The sequence below is a fragment of the Trachypithecus francoisi genome, unplaced genomic scaffold, assembly GCF_009764315.1.
Source record: "Trachypithecus francoisi isolate TF-2019V2 unplaced genomic scaffold, Tfra_2.0 Lachesis_group3, whole genome shotgun sequence".
Taxonomy (NCBI): domain Eukaryota; kingdom Metazoa; phylum Chordata; class Mammalia; order Primates; family Cercopithecidae; genus Trachypithecus; species Trachypithecus francoisi.
In genome coordinates, this window is record NW_022681468.1 from 113,605,152 (window position 1) to 113,619,361 (window position 14,210).

Consider the following 14,210-nt stretch of genomic DNA (forward strand, 5'->3'; position numbering starts at 1 on the left):
TTCCTCTTCTGTGAGATTTAAAAAGCTCCCCAAAATGTTATCACTCCCATCCCCAATACACAGAAAACAGGGAAAAGCTGTTTCCAGTTCTCGGCCTTTAAAGAACTCTAAATGTCAGCACTCACAGTGGCATATTACAAAGTAAGAAACAGTGCGCACTTGAGGGCAAACCACATATTGAGCTAATGAAGAGCTCACTGTGATTAGGATTCGATCAAACATCATAGCAGAACATAAGCAGATTTTATCTGAATTCTGTAATGAATATCCATGCTGCAATAACATTTAAAAAGCATGGCAGCCTATTCCAAACCAGTAAGAATAGTTTTGTGCAAATAGTGGGTCTTTGTGTGTTTGAACTCCCACCATGTAAGGGCAAACTCGATATGCGAGCTAATGACCTACAATTATCAAATTAAAAACCAAAATGCTAAAGGATGCCAGAGTGAACATCAGGAAAAGACCCACTCTCCCTTAACTTTTCACAAAGAAATTTAAACTGTAAATTAGAAACATAAATAAACATGAGGGGCTCTAACATTCCAATGAAGTAGATGAATTGTGTAGGGGATTAACCCCATAACTTTTTGTTTGTTTTTAAATTTCTTGACCAGCTCTCAGATGATGATGATGTTTATCTCTCTGTTCTCGGCTGCCCGGTAAAAGAATGGCACGCAGGGTTTGGTGGCCAAGCCTGGGTGTTCCTGGGTGTCCTGCATTACAGGAAGCAGCTGCAGGATCTTCTGCGCAGTGGGCTTGTCACGGGGAGAACCCTCCCTGGCCTCTCCCGGTGCAGGCTCCACGCTGTCATGAAAATCTTCAGAGAGAGGGAGGCAGTGGTCTGAGTACACTGCCAGCCTCCCCTGCTCTGGCCTGCCCACCCCGCCTGAGGGCTCTACTCACCACCCTGCTCCTCAGCAGCCGCAAGTTCCTGGGGGGCTGGGGCCCCTGGAGCGGGCTGATCAACAGGGTTCTGGGCAGCAGGGAGGAATTTGTCATGCCCCTCGTGGTCGCCCACAACCGGCAACACCATATCTTGCAGCTCCAGCAGCTTCACCTGAGCTCAGTTGCCACGCCTGAGCCGGCGCCAGCAGCCACCCTCACCCCCACCCCCGCAGAGATGTTGCACACCCTCTACCTTCATCTCCTCCTCGTTCTGGGCCAGCCTGCTGGCTTCCTCCTCCTGGTGCTGCGTGTTTGGCCCTGCCCCCTGGCTCTCATGTACCGTGATGTGCTCTCCTGTGAGAGGACACAGCTCAGACACTGGGGCCCCTCTGAAGGCCCTGCAGCTCCCTGTGCCCGTGCCCTGGCCTCCTGCTTACTCATGCCATCTGTTGCTCCAGAGAGCTGGATGAATCCAAGCTCTAGTTCTCCACCTGCTGCTTCCCGTCCACCTTCTCCCTTGGGAGGTCCATAAAGCCACTCTGGAGCCAAAATAATGGGGTCACATCACGGGAGTGACCGACCTGTCCTGCCCCACCCCCACTTTTCTTGGCCCATGCCAGGACTCACTCACCTTCACCTTCTCCATGGCCTCCTACAGGGTCCGGTAGCTCTCCCCACACACAAACTCACCCCCTGTCCCTGGGGCTGGGGCCTCTGCCTCTGGCTCCTTCCAGGCCGAGGCCACCAGGTGAGCCAGGTGCAGGCAGCACAGCCTTCACACCTTCCATTGCCCACATAGTCGTGCCTGCTCCTCCTGGAAACTGGCTCCAGCGGAGTTGAAAAATGCCACTTGAAGGCAAGAGCTGAGTATTCTTGTAGGGGCATACACAAAACAAATGGGGCACGGAGGTGGAGCACAGCCCCATCCCTTGGGGCCTCAGAGAGTGCACCTGTTGGTCACAGGTGAAGTGATGTCTGACCACTGGCTCCCGGAAGGGGTGAAGGTCCAGAGAAATCAGAAGGCGGGGAAACCAAGAGCATAAGGGGGTCTGGGAGGGACCACAGAGGAAGGCGGCAAAGTGGGGGCAGGGAAAGTCAGACTCACCGTGGCTTCCCGGCTCTCCAGGTCCTCTGGGATGCTCAGCATAGGCCGAGGCACCCCCTCCTCCTCAGTGTCCAGATGTCCTCCTCCATCTCCTGTGGGGAGGTGGCCAGAGGGGTCCTCAGAAAACCCAATAAGGGAAGTACTGTGGGCCCACCTCTGTCCCCACCCTCAGTGTATAACCCTGAGACAGCCCCTCCCAAGAAGGGAATGAGCTGCTGTTCTTTATTTTTCCTATTAAGATCCAAGATCTTCTTTATTGCCCAGGCACAGTCACAATACCGGTTGGTGCAGGAGTTCTGACCTGCTCCCTTTCTGATCTGGGCCAGTTCACTCATCCTTAGGCAACCTGGTGGCCCCCTGCTTCCAGGAGATCATCATACTGATGCCGAACTTAGTGCAGACACCCAGTTGGCATAACAACCAACTGTTCTAAAGGTCTCTTCCAACTCCTCAATCCTATGCTGCTAACAGTCTCCCCTTCCTCCTGGGGCTCTCTCCTCTTCCTCTGAGTGGTCTCCTGTACCTTGTCCAGGGAGAGCCATGACACTGAACTGGGTCTCTAGCTGTTGGTTCTGCTGGCTGGCAGCTTCTAGGCACTCCTAAGGGAATGGAAAACAGACTGAGAAGGCACAGAGGTTGCCAGGTCATCCCCCTCGGGGCCCTGTCCTCAGCGACTCCCTCTCCTGGGTCTCCTGCAACTTTTGGCAGGCCATCTCAGCCACCACTTTGCCCTGAGCTTCCTGCTGCTGCAGCTGGTCCACGAGCTGGGTCTGCAGCAGTAACTGCCTGTGCGGCGCCTCCTTCTCAGAGGTCAGCTGCTGATAGGTGACCACGTACTGCTGCAGGTGACCCAGGTACTAGTCTCACTGCTGCTGCTGCAGACTCTGAGACTCTTGGCTCTTCAGCTCCATCTGCAGGAAGACCCTGAGCATGAGGGCATGTGGTAGTTGGCTTCCAGATTCTGGGCCCACTAATAGGGTAGTGAGGGCACTGTGGGGCTCTGTCACCTGCCCGGGACCCTAGCCCTTTGCTCCAGGCCTAAGAGACTTTCCCCCTTGCCTAGAACCCCACACTTCCTTCCCCAGCCTCAAATCTCATGTCCTCCTTCCCACCATTTAAACTGTAGACCACAGACTGGTGGAAAAGCAGAAGGAGCCAACCACCATCTGCTAAGCGTGCTACATGCCTAATGCTTTCCATGTGTTCTGTCATTTAATCCTCAGCACCTCCATGAGAAAAATGCTAACTTCCTTTTGAAGTTAAAGAAACAGAGACTTAGAGATGAAAAGTAGTTGAATGGTGACCAGTGGAACCGAGGCCGGAATCCAGTTTGAATCTAAGCAGGCTTTTTTCTTTTGTTTTGAGACAGAGTGTCACCATGTGGCCCATACTGGAGTGCAGTGGTGCAATCTCAGCTCACTGCAACCTCCACCTCCCAGGCTCAAGAGATTCTCATGCCTCAGTCTCCTGAGTAGCTGGGATTACAGGCATGTGCCACAATGCCGGGCTAATTTTTTGTTGTTGTTATAATTTCAGTAGAGATGAGGTTTTGCCATGTTGGCCAGGCTGGTCTCAAACTCCTGACTTCAAGTGATTCTCCTGTCTCAGCATCCCAAAGTGCTGGGATTACAGGCAGGAGCCACTGTGCCCGGCATAAGGACCCTCTTATACCACTGTCTCTACCCCTGTGATTGGGAGGCTCCATGCCTCTAGCTGGGAAGATGATGTCCAGACCTGGGAGGAGCCCAGGGCTACCCACCTCTAAAAGTCAAGAGGGCAGGAAGCAAGAAACACTCATGGAGCTGCCCTGGAGGGTGCTGGGGTCCCCTGGTCCCCAGCTGGAGCTGCCTTTGGCCTGGCACCTCCCCTCCCCAGAGGCTGGTGCCTGCCTCCCAGCCCTTCTTGGATGGGGCAGAGGTTACCGTCTCCTTCACCTCGCTCAGCTTCTCCTGCAGCTCCTTTACTTGCTGCTCCAACAGCAGTGCGCTCTTGTTCTCGTTGTTCTGGACAGAGAGAAGCAATCAGTGGCCAGCCACTGCAGCTGGAGACCCCAGAACTTGGTGTCTGCCTCCCACATTACCGGGAAGGGTGGAGGTAGGTTAGAAAAATCATCCCCTCTTCCCCACAGCCATCAGAGCAGGGCCTGATGAGCTCTGGCTCACAGGTGCCTTTAGAAGTACCATGTCATGTGAGGGCTACACTGCCTCATTTACAGGTGGGGAAACAAAGGCCTGGAGGGCTAGGGATGAGGGCAGGCTGCCCAGGTGGGGCAACCCACCAGATCCTCAAAGCTGCATTGTGGCTCGGCCAGCTGCTTGTGGAACTTGTGGTTCTGGGAGAGCGCGAGCCTCTCCTCCTGTTTTTGTAGCCTCTCCTCCTTCTCCCACAGCCTCTCCTCCTCCTTTCGCAGCCTCTCCTCCTGCTTTCGCAGCCTCTCCTCCTCCTTTCGCAGCCTCTCCTCCTCCTTTCGCAGCCTCTCCTCCTGCTTTCGCAGCCTGTCCTCCTGCTTTCACAGCCTCTCACCCTGCTCCCTCAGCCTCTTCTGCTTCTCCCGAAGCCTCTCCTTTTGTTCACATAGTCTCTCCTCGACCTGCAACCTCCTCTCTTCCTGCTCTCGGAGCCTCTCCTGCTGCTCTCGGAGCCTCTCCTCCTGCTCCCGGAGCCTCTCCTTTTGTTCCTTGCTCAGGAGACTCAAGGTCTGATTGTTTTCCATCTGGAATTGGAGTTTTCCCTCCAGACTCTCCACCTCCTTCCTCAGGTGTTTGGCCTCATCTTGTAGCTGTTCCACCTCAGATGTCTCTGCTGGGTCCACTGGGGATGGGGGCTCAGCTGAGAAATGAAGCAGACAATAAGGGCCTCTGGATTCCCCACTCATCACCCTCCCCCCAAAGAAAAAGCCCTCCTTTTGATGCAGCTCCTCTCAGGCTTCCCAAACTTGGTCTCCCTCCTAATGATTCCTCGCACCCAATGGTAGCCAATTTCCAAGCCATGTCAAATAGAAAGCACTGTGGGTGGCTGACAACGGGCACTCCTCCCTCTTGGCTGACGGGAACCCTGAGGCTCATGGAGATGACAAGACTTGCCAGCTGCTGGCACAGACCTCTTTCCCTCTGCCTCAAAGCCCTTCCATCCACCCACCTCCCTGGGGCACTCTAAGCCGCCCCACAGCCCTCTGATGCCAGTCCTCCTCCGAGGTCACACCAGCCCCATCTTACCCATCTGGTGTTTGAGTTCGGACAAGCTCCTCTCCAGCTCCTGTATCTGATGTATGTGATGCTTCTTCTCCTTCAATGCGTGAGCCTACCCAAAGCACAGGGGGAAAGGGCCCTGGAGACAGGGGCTGGTGGCTGGACAAGCTACCATCTCCCTCTCTGACTCCACCTCCACAAAGCCCAGACCCATGATCACCTCTAGCTATACTCTTCCCATTTTACAGATGCCCAGAAAGATCCAGTGACCCATCTAAGGTGGGGATTGAAGGGTCAGGTCTCACCTCCATCGACATTTTCCACATCCTGTCCTGCCACCGGACCCTCTCTCCTTTTATATGTTGAACATATTCATCTCTCTCTAGCTGGACTTGCTTAAGTGACTCTGTCACCTGCAAGAATGGGCACAGAAGTGAGGAAGGGCTGTCACTGGTCCTCACCTGCCCCTGGTCAGCTGGGATCATCTTCCCTCCACATCCCTCCCTCTGCAAAGCCTCACCTGTGTCACATGTGTGTTCAGCAGCGCCCGCTCCTTTCTGGTCTGCTGTAACTGCCCCTGGAGGACTGCTTCACTGCAGCTCGAGGACTGGATGGTGAAGAGTGAGAAGTTTTGATCTGTGGAGCCCAGGCAGTGCCCCCTAAAGGGCTAGGGCTAGGCTCAATATACAACTTGGTCAGTAAAGATCAAGGCATTTCCAAGCCCATGGCCTGGTTTTTAAAAGAACTCAGTAAAGTTGGAAGGGACAGGGAAAGAGATCGAACTTACAGCTGGCTAACAGAGGCCCAGAGACATCAGATAACATTGCTATTGTTATTACTGTGATTAATACCACTGTTTGAACCTTTATGGAGTGCTTCACCAGGTTCCATACTAGCAATCCCATGTAATCCTCACAACCACCATGTGAGACAGTTACTAGGATAACCTCTATTGTGTAGATGAAAAACATGGAGTGTTCGAGGTTAAATGCTTGCCTAAGATCACTGAGACAGAGCTGGGATTTGAACACCCAGGTCTATCCAATTCTCTAAGCCCATTTTCCTTGCTGGGTGTGGGGCACAGAAAGGAAGGGGAAATTAATCTTTTGTTCACTTTTTGAAAGGATGATACATTCACATAGTCCAAAACTCAGAAGGTACACCATGGAAGTGTCTCCCAGCCACCCTGTTACTCTCTCCTGAGTTTTTTGTGAACCCTTGCAGACATGTTCCATGTATATTATCATAGTATGTACACACACACAGACACAGACACACACACACACACACCTTTCCTCTCTCTACAGAAATGGTAACGTACTAAAGGTACTCTTCTGTACCTTCACAGTACAAGTACCCAATACCCCACCTAGGATTTGGCCAAGGCCACAGCCAGGTAAGGGCAGGGCAGGCACTTGGCCTTCAAGCTGTGTGTGCAGTGCTCACTCCCCACAGTGCCCCTCAACTCACCCAGGCAGCTGACTCAGCCCCAGGCTGTCTCTAACAACCACACACAATAGCAGCGAGAAATGAGCATGCTGCCTTCTGGGCAGGACACTGCATCCTGCAGAAGGGACCTTTACACTCTCTCCTCCATCTGGGAAGCTGGGCTGCCAGGGGACAGGGAAGCTGGTTGGACTTACCCTGTCCTCTTCCTGCTGCTGTGTAGACACAGCAGAGAGAGCCCGCTCCAATTCTTGAATACACTGTAAGGAGTATTGCAGGCGGCCGGCCAGATCCTTGGACTCTTCTGTAATGAGAGAGGTTGAGGTGGGGCCCAAAGGAGTCCCCCTAAAGTGCCAGTGTCAAAGTGCCAGGTTGAAGGATGACGGGGTGCCCAGATTCCCACCTTCGAAGTGTCTGGCGGCACGTTTAGTATGGTAAAGGGTGGTCTTCAAGTCTGCCTTTTCCAGCGTGAGGATGTTGATTGTCTGAAATTGAATGTTTGGGAGAAAAGCCAAGCAAGTGCTGAAAGAGAAGGAAAGAAACATTCTCTGGAGGACAGGAGAAAACTCCCCACCCTCCACTCACCTCTAACTGCTCCGTTTGTGCTTTGTGTATTTCCTTGTTTGCTTTCTTTTCCTGTAGGAAGAGGAAGACAGAGCTCTTATCCGGGGGAGGCAGAGATGGCACAGCAAGAGAGATGCCCCCAGCATGCCACCAATGCCCCAGGACAGGCCCACCCATGGGACCAGGTTATCAGGGACCCTGTGGGCATGGGGTGGAATCTGAGGGATGTGCCTTCTTCCCCAGGTTGGGAGTGGGTGAGACAAGACTGATGCCTCTACATCTGAGTGCCCCCCAAACCCAGCAGTCATGTTGTGTGCAAACAAAGAAATCACGTTACTTCTTCCAGCTGATGTTCCACTTGTTTCTTCTGTTGTTTCTGTGGGGAGAGTCAAATTCAGGTGACTGAGGGTGGCCCCCTTAACTCTATTCCCCAGACCAGGAAGTGGTAGGTAGGGGCCAGGAATGAATTTTAAAGACAACTTTCTCAGACCCAATGGCAACATGAACTGGTCAACTCTCCTCAAGCTCGCAAGGACAGAGGATTTGGGTCTTTGTTGGTTTTTGCCCACAGCCACAGAACTCAAAGTCTGAATCTGGATTCTCTTGAAAGGACAATAATATAAACCTCTAGAGACAGAGTCTGAGAAAGGCCTATACTTCTGCCAGCTTGTGATTGAGAAAGGTATGTTCATTCAACAAACATTTGCTGAGCACATACAAGCCAGGTACAGTTCTTCACAGCAGATATAGAATGGAAAAGGACAGACAGGAGCCCTTGGCCCTCAGGTTTACATTCTAGGAGCCTTTAAATCTCAGACTCTCAGAGCTAACCGAGACCTTTGATGCTCTACCTCCTTCGGAAACACCAGTGCAAGGAGGAGAGGTAGCTTGTCCAGACTCAAAGAGCAAATTAGGGACTGAGTCACAGCAGAAATACAGGGCCCCTGAGAAACCATCAGGCTAGTGCTTCCCTGAGAGGTGACAACCCCAGGGCATGTGTGGCAAGGACTGGAGCAGGGGTGTCTGGAGAAGAGAGAGTCGGCAAAGAGGGCAGTGACAGAAGAGCCATGCTGCATGCTCCTTGTTCTGGGTTCCCTCCAGGCGAGGCCTGGGTGCCCCAGCTCCCCATATGCCCTTGGCACCAGGGGACCCAGCCCCTTTCTTCAGAGCCCCAAGGGGAAACTAAAGCCCAGGATTGGCAGCGTGGAATCACAGGACCCCACTGGACTCTTACCAGTGATTCTATGTTTTCATAGAGTTGATTGATTGTTGTGGAGCTTGAGTCCAGGGCTACTTCCAGTTCTTGGTTCCGGCTCTGAGGTGCATGCAGAGAGGAGGAGTTGGAGGAGGATTGTGGGAAGAGGTAGAGAGAACAATCATTAGGGCTGGGGTGTGTGTGGGCTGTCTCAGCTGGCAGAGGGGCACCCAGCCCCCGCTGTGAGAGGAGGTTGGAGGGCTGGCCTGCAGGGTCACTGCACCTTGACTCAGGGCCTCTTACCTCCGGATCCTTCAGGGTAGCAGATGACGCAGGAGTAATAAAAAAGAGAAATTAAAAAAAAAAAACTTACAGGGAAACAGTTATGGATATAGAGAAAGTATAAAAACAGCAAAGGGACTGGGCACAGTGGCTCACAAATGTAGTCCCAGCACTTTGGGAGGCTGAGGCGGGTGGATCACTGGAGGTCAGCAGTTCAAGACCAGCATGACTGACATGGTTAAACCGCATCTCTAATAAAAATACAAAGATTAGCCGGGCGTGGTGACAGGTGCCTGTAATCCTGGTTACTAAGGAGGCTAAGGCAAGAGAATCACTTGAACCTGGGAGGCAGATGTTGTAGTGAGCTGAGATTGCACCACTGCACTCCAGTCTGGGTGACACAGTGAGACTCTGTCTCAAAAAAAAAAAAAAAAAAAAAAAATCCCCACATCGCACATGCCTGCTCTGTACATTATTCCCAAGTTACTTTTAAACTTTAAGGTCTCACCATTTCCAAGATGATAAAAGATGCGGGGAAGGAAAAAACCCAATCAATCAAGCAGGTGAAGAAGCAGACATAAACAGGATGAAGGTTAATGGCAGCAACATAAAACAAGGCAGAGGCAAAGTATCCCCCAAACCAGAGAAGCCTCAGGGGCATGCACAGCTGGAGAGAGCAAGCCAGAGAGGGGTCCTGGCACTGCCTCACCTTCCACTTGTGCAATGGGGGAGCGCTACCCCACGGGAATGGTGAAGGTTGGACACCAGCACCTTCAGAATGTCCTGAATCTACATGAGGTGAAAAGGGAAAAACAAGGGCAGGGGGAGAAAGACAGAAGTGGCTTAGAGAGAAGCAAGAAAGTCAGGGTAGGAGGAAGATGTGGGTTTGGGAAAATGAAACGCTGAGGAAGAGCAGAGGAGATTGAAACCATGGCCTGTGCCATTCTTCCAAATGGCCATCTGCAGCCTTGCCAGGGGCAGGAACAAATAGATGGAAATGTTCCCTGAGTGATGCAGTCACAGGGTGGAGTCACCTGACCAATGCAGCTCTTAATACGCTCACTGGACCCCTCTCCTCAGGCCCAGGGCATGGGCGATGAATCTGGTAAAGCTCCAGACCTCCACCTCCATTAAAAAACCCAGACTCCTGAGTAAGGGTTCACTTGAACTAAGGGGGCTCCAGCTAAAAAACAAGTTTGAAAGACACTGATCTTATCCAGTGTCATCTTACAATGGAGAAAACTGAGGCCCTGGGTAAGAAGTGATTTTTCTGTGGTCACCCAGCAAGCTGGTGGCAAGTTAGATCTTCTCTTACTCCTAGTGCCTGGGGCTCTCCTCACCACACCCTGAGCCCCCTTCTGTGACCCCTAAAGGGACAGCTTGATAGCAAGTGGCTGTACTCATTGGCCCAGCTCCCCCTTGAGACTGGGGATCAGGAAAATCAAACAGCAATGACCATTTCCTGGGTATCCTGGGTGTTCACAGCAGGACATGTACTAGGGATTAACATAAAAACAACAACAATATGGAATATCATTTAAACTTCAGAAATGAAAATCAAACAACACACCCCTATTTTATAGATGTGAAAAGAGAGGCCCAAAGAACTCAAGCAACTTGCCATAAATCAGATCCCTAGCCAATGGAGAGGCAGGATTCAAACCCAGAATTCTTAACCAGTACCCAGCAATCTTAACAATTACCCTCTACTGCCCCCTTGGGCCCCCAGTCCTTAGGAGCCTGGCCAGCCAAGACTCACATCCCCTGGTGAGTGGCAACCACCAGAAGTGGTTGTCTCAGGGCTACTGCCAGTTTTCTTCTTTTTTGTCTTCGCTCCTGCCGGAAGACCAGGGCTGTTCCTCTGCTGATATTCTTTCAGCTGTGGGAAAGAAGAGCAGTAATACTCATGAGAACTACCAGCCCCTACAGCCACATCCCCCTTTACAGCTTTTCAAAATACTCTTATACACCATCTGATTTAATGCCACCAACAACTGTACAAGGTGTTTTCACAATCACTTACTGATTGAGAGGGATGGATATTATGGCTAAAAAAAAGGGAGGGTGGGCAATAATGCGACTTAAACTCAGTCTTCTGACTCCAAGCTCTGGGGTTTTGCCACGAATCAGCAGCTGCCAGTGACCAAAATCAGAGCCAGAGGTAGAAAACTAAACATTAAGTAGGCAGGAACTGCACACTGTGTGGTTTGGAGTCATACATCCTCACACGTCTGTAAGTGTGAAGAAGTGCATCAGGACCTCTCAAACTTTTATATCCATGTGTCCTCATGGCAGAAGGCAGCTTTTTTGTTAAATCTGGGAATTTATCCGAAAGAGGACAACCCAAGTCTCATTTCAGAGAGAAGTCTGGTATACTCTTAGAAACGTATGTGACTGTCATCCCTAAGTACATTCACGTTTTTTCTCTCTCAAGAGAATGAAGGGAAACTGATGCTTCAGAAAGATCTCCCACATTTATCCTGTGGCACTCAAAGTACCCCAAGTTGAGACGATATGAGGAAGATTCAAGCTGTCAAGTTCAGTTTCCCAAGATCTATTCCACAGAAGATAAGCAAATCTCACTTCAGAGACCACTGACTGAAGAGAAGTCTGGTCCCAGAACTGTGGAGAATTAGAATATGAGGTGGAGAACTCAGAAAAATATGTTCAAGTCTCTCTGGAGAGTAGAAGGCTGGGAGGGAACCAAACCAAACCCATTCTCCCATTGCCACCCAGAGATACTGTCAACATCTGATCTCACAGGGAAGTGTAGGCTTTTCACAAGGTCAATGTCTATGCAAAGGGAGTAAGGCAACCTGAAACCTGTTGCTCCTAAGTCCCATAGTCCCCATTCCCCTTCCAGCTGGAAATTTGTGCTGTGGCCAGAGGAACCAGAAATGGGGCGAGAATGCTTAGGGGACTGGGTTGTAAGATCATAGGCCAGTCTTGCAGCAGTAATGACAGTTCCTAGGGGGACTGTGACATCACTACATTCCACTCCTCCTGGGGGTGGGGGGAACCACATCAGTGCAATGGCTGAGTTGCTGATCCATGATGGGGGAGTGGGACATAGGGCTGGTGCTCAGGTCCTTGGAGATGCCAGTCCAAAGAGCCCAGGGAGGTCAGGCTTGGGTCAGCAGGAGGGGGGAGTACAGCAGGAAACCCCAGGAGTCACCAGCCCAAAGTCACCTGGGGATGACTGGCAATTGTGGGGGCCTGGGGCTGGGGGACCCAGATCCTCGGACAGCTGAGCCCAAAGAACCCAGGGAGGTTGGGCTTGGGGCAGCAGGACGTGAGGGGCGAGTATGGAGCAGGGAGCCCCAGGAGTCACCTGCCAAAAGTCACCATGGGGCAACTGGCGAGGGCAGAGGCTGGGCTGCTTGCTGAGGGGGCAGGGCTGACTGATGAGACTTTGGTGGGGGCAGCACAGAGGTGCCAGTGTTAGGGGGCCCAGCCCAGTGTGCCTCAGAAGTGGTATGTACTCTGGCAGTGGTCTTGTCATCGGACGCGATCTCTGGCTAGGTTGGGGGGCCATGACCTGTTGTGTCTTACCTTTTTCTTGGCTGCTGCCAATTGACTCTGTTGAGTCTCTTCTAACATCATGGGGTGGGGAGGGAGGCAAGGTTGGGGCCACATCAGCGAATACCTCCAGTCACCTACCAGGCAGCTGTGTGACTGAGCCAGAGGAGGCATAACCAGGGCCCCACTAGAATGCAGAATGGGGGCGTGGCCTTAATTCTCCAAGCCCATTGGTCAATGAGAAAGATGAAAGGGAAAGGAGGCGTGGCCAGGGAGCAGTGTGTCCAGAGGAACCTGTGGCATCACAAGGAAAGCTGCCCATGCAACTGCTGTCCCCGCCCACTTGGGGAGAGGGGCGGGGCCTGCCTACTCCGGGAGAGGCGGTGCTGGCTTTTGCTTTAAAACGTTCAAAATAAACTTTAAAAAATATATGTGTTTATACTCTAAATATATGTGTGTCAGTGTGTGTGTGTCTACATGTTCCTCCAGAGCTGTCTTCATTATCCAGCTTCTATGCATGGTCTATGATTTTGGCCTACATTTTTCATCTTCAGATGGAGTACAAGAATTACCAGTATTACCTCAATTGAGACAAATCCTATAAAAATGGAAAATCCATAGCATGTCTGATGATTAATGAAGTGGACTATATTATCCAACATTCCAATAAGGTAAAATAATCACAATGATTTCTCTTTTTTGGAAAAACATTTCTTTTATTCTCCTACATTATTAAGATTTTTTTAAAAAACAAGAAACATGTCTAATATCTTTAAAAACACAAAACTTTTGGGCTGGGTGCGGTGGCTCACACCTGTAATCCCAACATTTTGGGAGGCCTAGGCGGGTGGATCACCTCGGGTCAGGAGTTCAAGATCAGCCTGGCCATCATGGTGAAACCCCATCTCTACTAAAAATACAAAAGCTAGCCAGGTGTGGTGGTGGGTACCTGTAATCCCAGCTATGCAGGAGGCTGAGGCAGGAGAATAACTTGAACCCAGGAGACAGAGGTTGCAATGAGCCGAGATTGCACTTTTGCATTCCAGCCTGGGCGATAGAGCAAGACTCCATCTAAAAAATAAAAATAAAAAAAAGTTCTAAAGCACTAGAAACCAAAGAAATGTAATGAAAACAATGAGATTTTCTCCTTAAATACCAGTAAAAAGGGCAAATGGAAGGGGGACACTGGAGCTCTGCCACTTTGGGAGTATAAATTCTGAACCAATTTTTCTGCAGGATAATTTGAAAATTTCTATGAAACATCTTAAAAGTGTTTTATGTTATTTTCCTCCAGAAATTCTACTTCTATGAATTCAGCCCAAAAATGCTTGCTTGCACCCATTAAAATATCTATATATTAGAAAATTTAGGCCGGGCGCGGTGGCTCAAGCCTGTAATCCCAGCACTTTGGGAAGCCGAGACGGGCGGATCACGAGGTCAGGAGATCGAGACCATCCTGGCTAACACGGTGAAACCCCGTCTCTACTAAAAATACAAAAACTAGCCGGGCGAGGTGGCGGGCGCCTGTAGTCCCAGCTACTCGGAGGCTGAGGCAGGAGAATGGCGTGAACCTGGGAGACGGAGCTTGCAGTGAGCTGAGATCCAGCCACTGCACTCCAGTCCGGGCGACAGAGCGAGACTCCGCCTCAAAAAAAAAAAAAAGAAAATTTACTTCTGGGATGGCAATGATTAACTTAATATACATCAAGCTTTTAAAAAGGATGATGCCAAGAATATATTTACTGCCATAGAAATATGCCCAAAACATAGTGATAAAAGACTATATATTATGATTCTACCTATTAAAATGTTCAAATGCATAAAGAAGTATAAGAAACAACAAGCCAGAACGTTTTGAGTGGCAACATTAAAGACTTTTCTTCATATTTTGTCTTCCAAATTATTACAAAAAGAATGTGATTTTCTTTATCAGGGAGAAGTATTATTTTCATTTATTTGCATTGAAATTTCTTTTCCTTATTTTTTCTCATGTGTGTATCACATGTACTCTAGAGAGCTTGAATCC

The 14,210-nt window shown here is 50.5% G+C and overlaps 1 protein-coding gene across 1 annotated transcript; it reads right to left on the reverse strand.

The window, feature by feature from the left end:
* Positions 1 to 584: 584 nt before the first annotated feature.
* LOC117071241 (golgin subfamily A member 6C-like) lies at positions 585 to 12,891 on the reverse strand. The gene is given in 19 exon segments (XM_033191001.1): positions 585 to 817; positions 904 to 1,057; positions 1,139 to 1,239; positions 1,323 to 1,367; positions 1,370 to 1,424; positions 1,991 to 2,082; positions 2,514 to 2,589; positions 3,925 to 3,993; positions 4,269 to 4,819; positions 5,206 to 5,290; positions 5,484 to 5,591; positions 5,699 to 5,785; positions 6,822 to 6,928; positions 7,028 to 7,109; positions 7,210 to 7,260; positions 7,526 to 7,564; positions 8,423 to 8,503; positions 10,425 to 10,544; positions 12,218 to 12,891. Coding segments are annotated over 19 exon segments (2,244 nt in total). The 5' UTR covers positions 12,359 to 12,891; the 3' UTR covers positions 585 to 617.
* Positions 12,892 to 14,210: the final 1,319 nt, after the last annotated feature.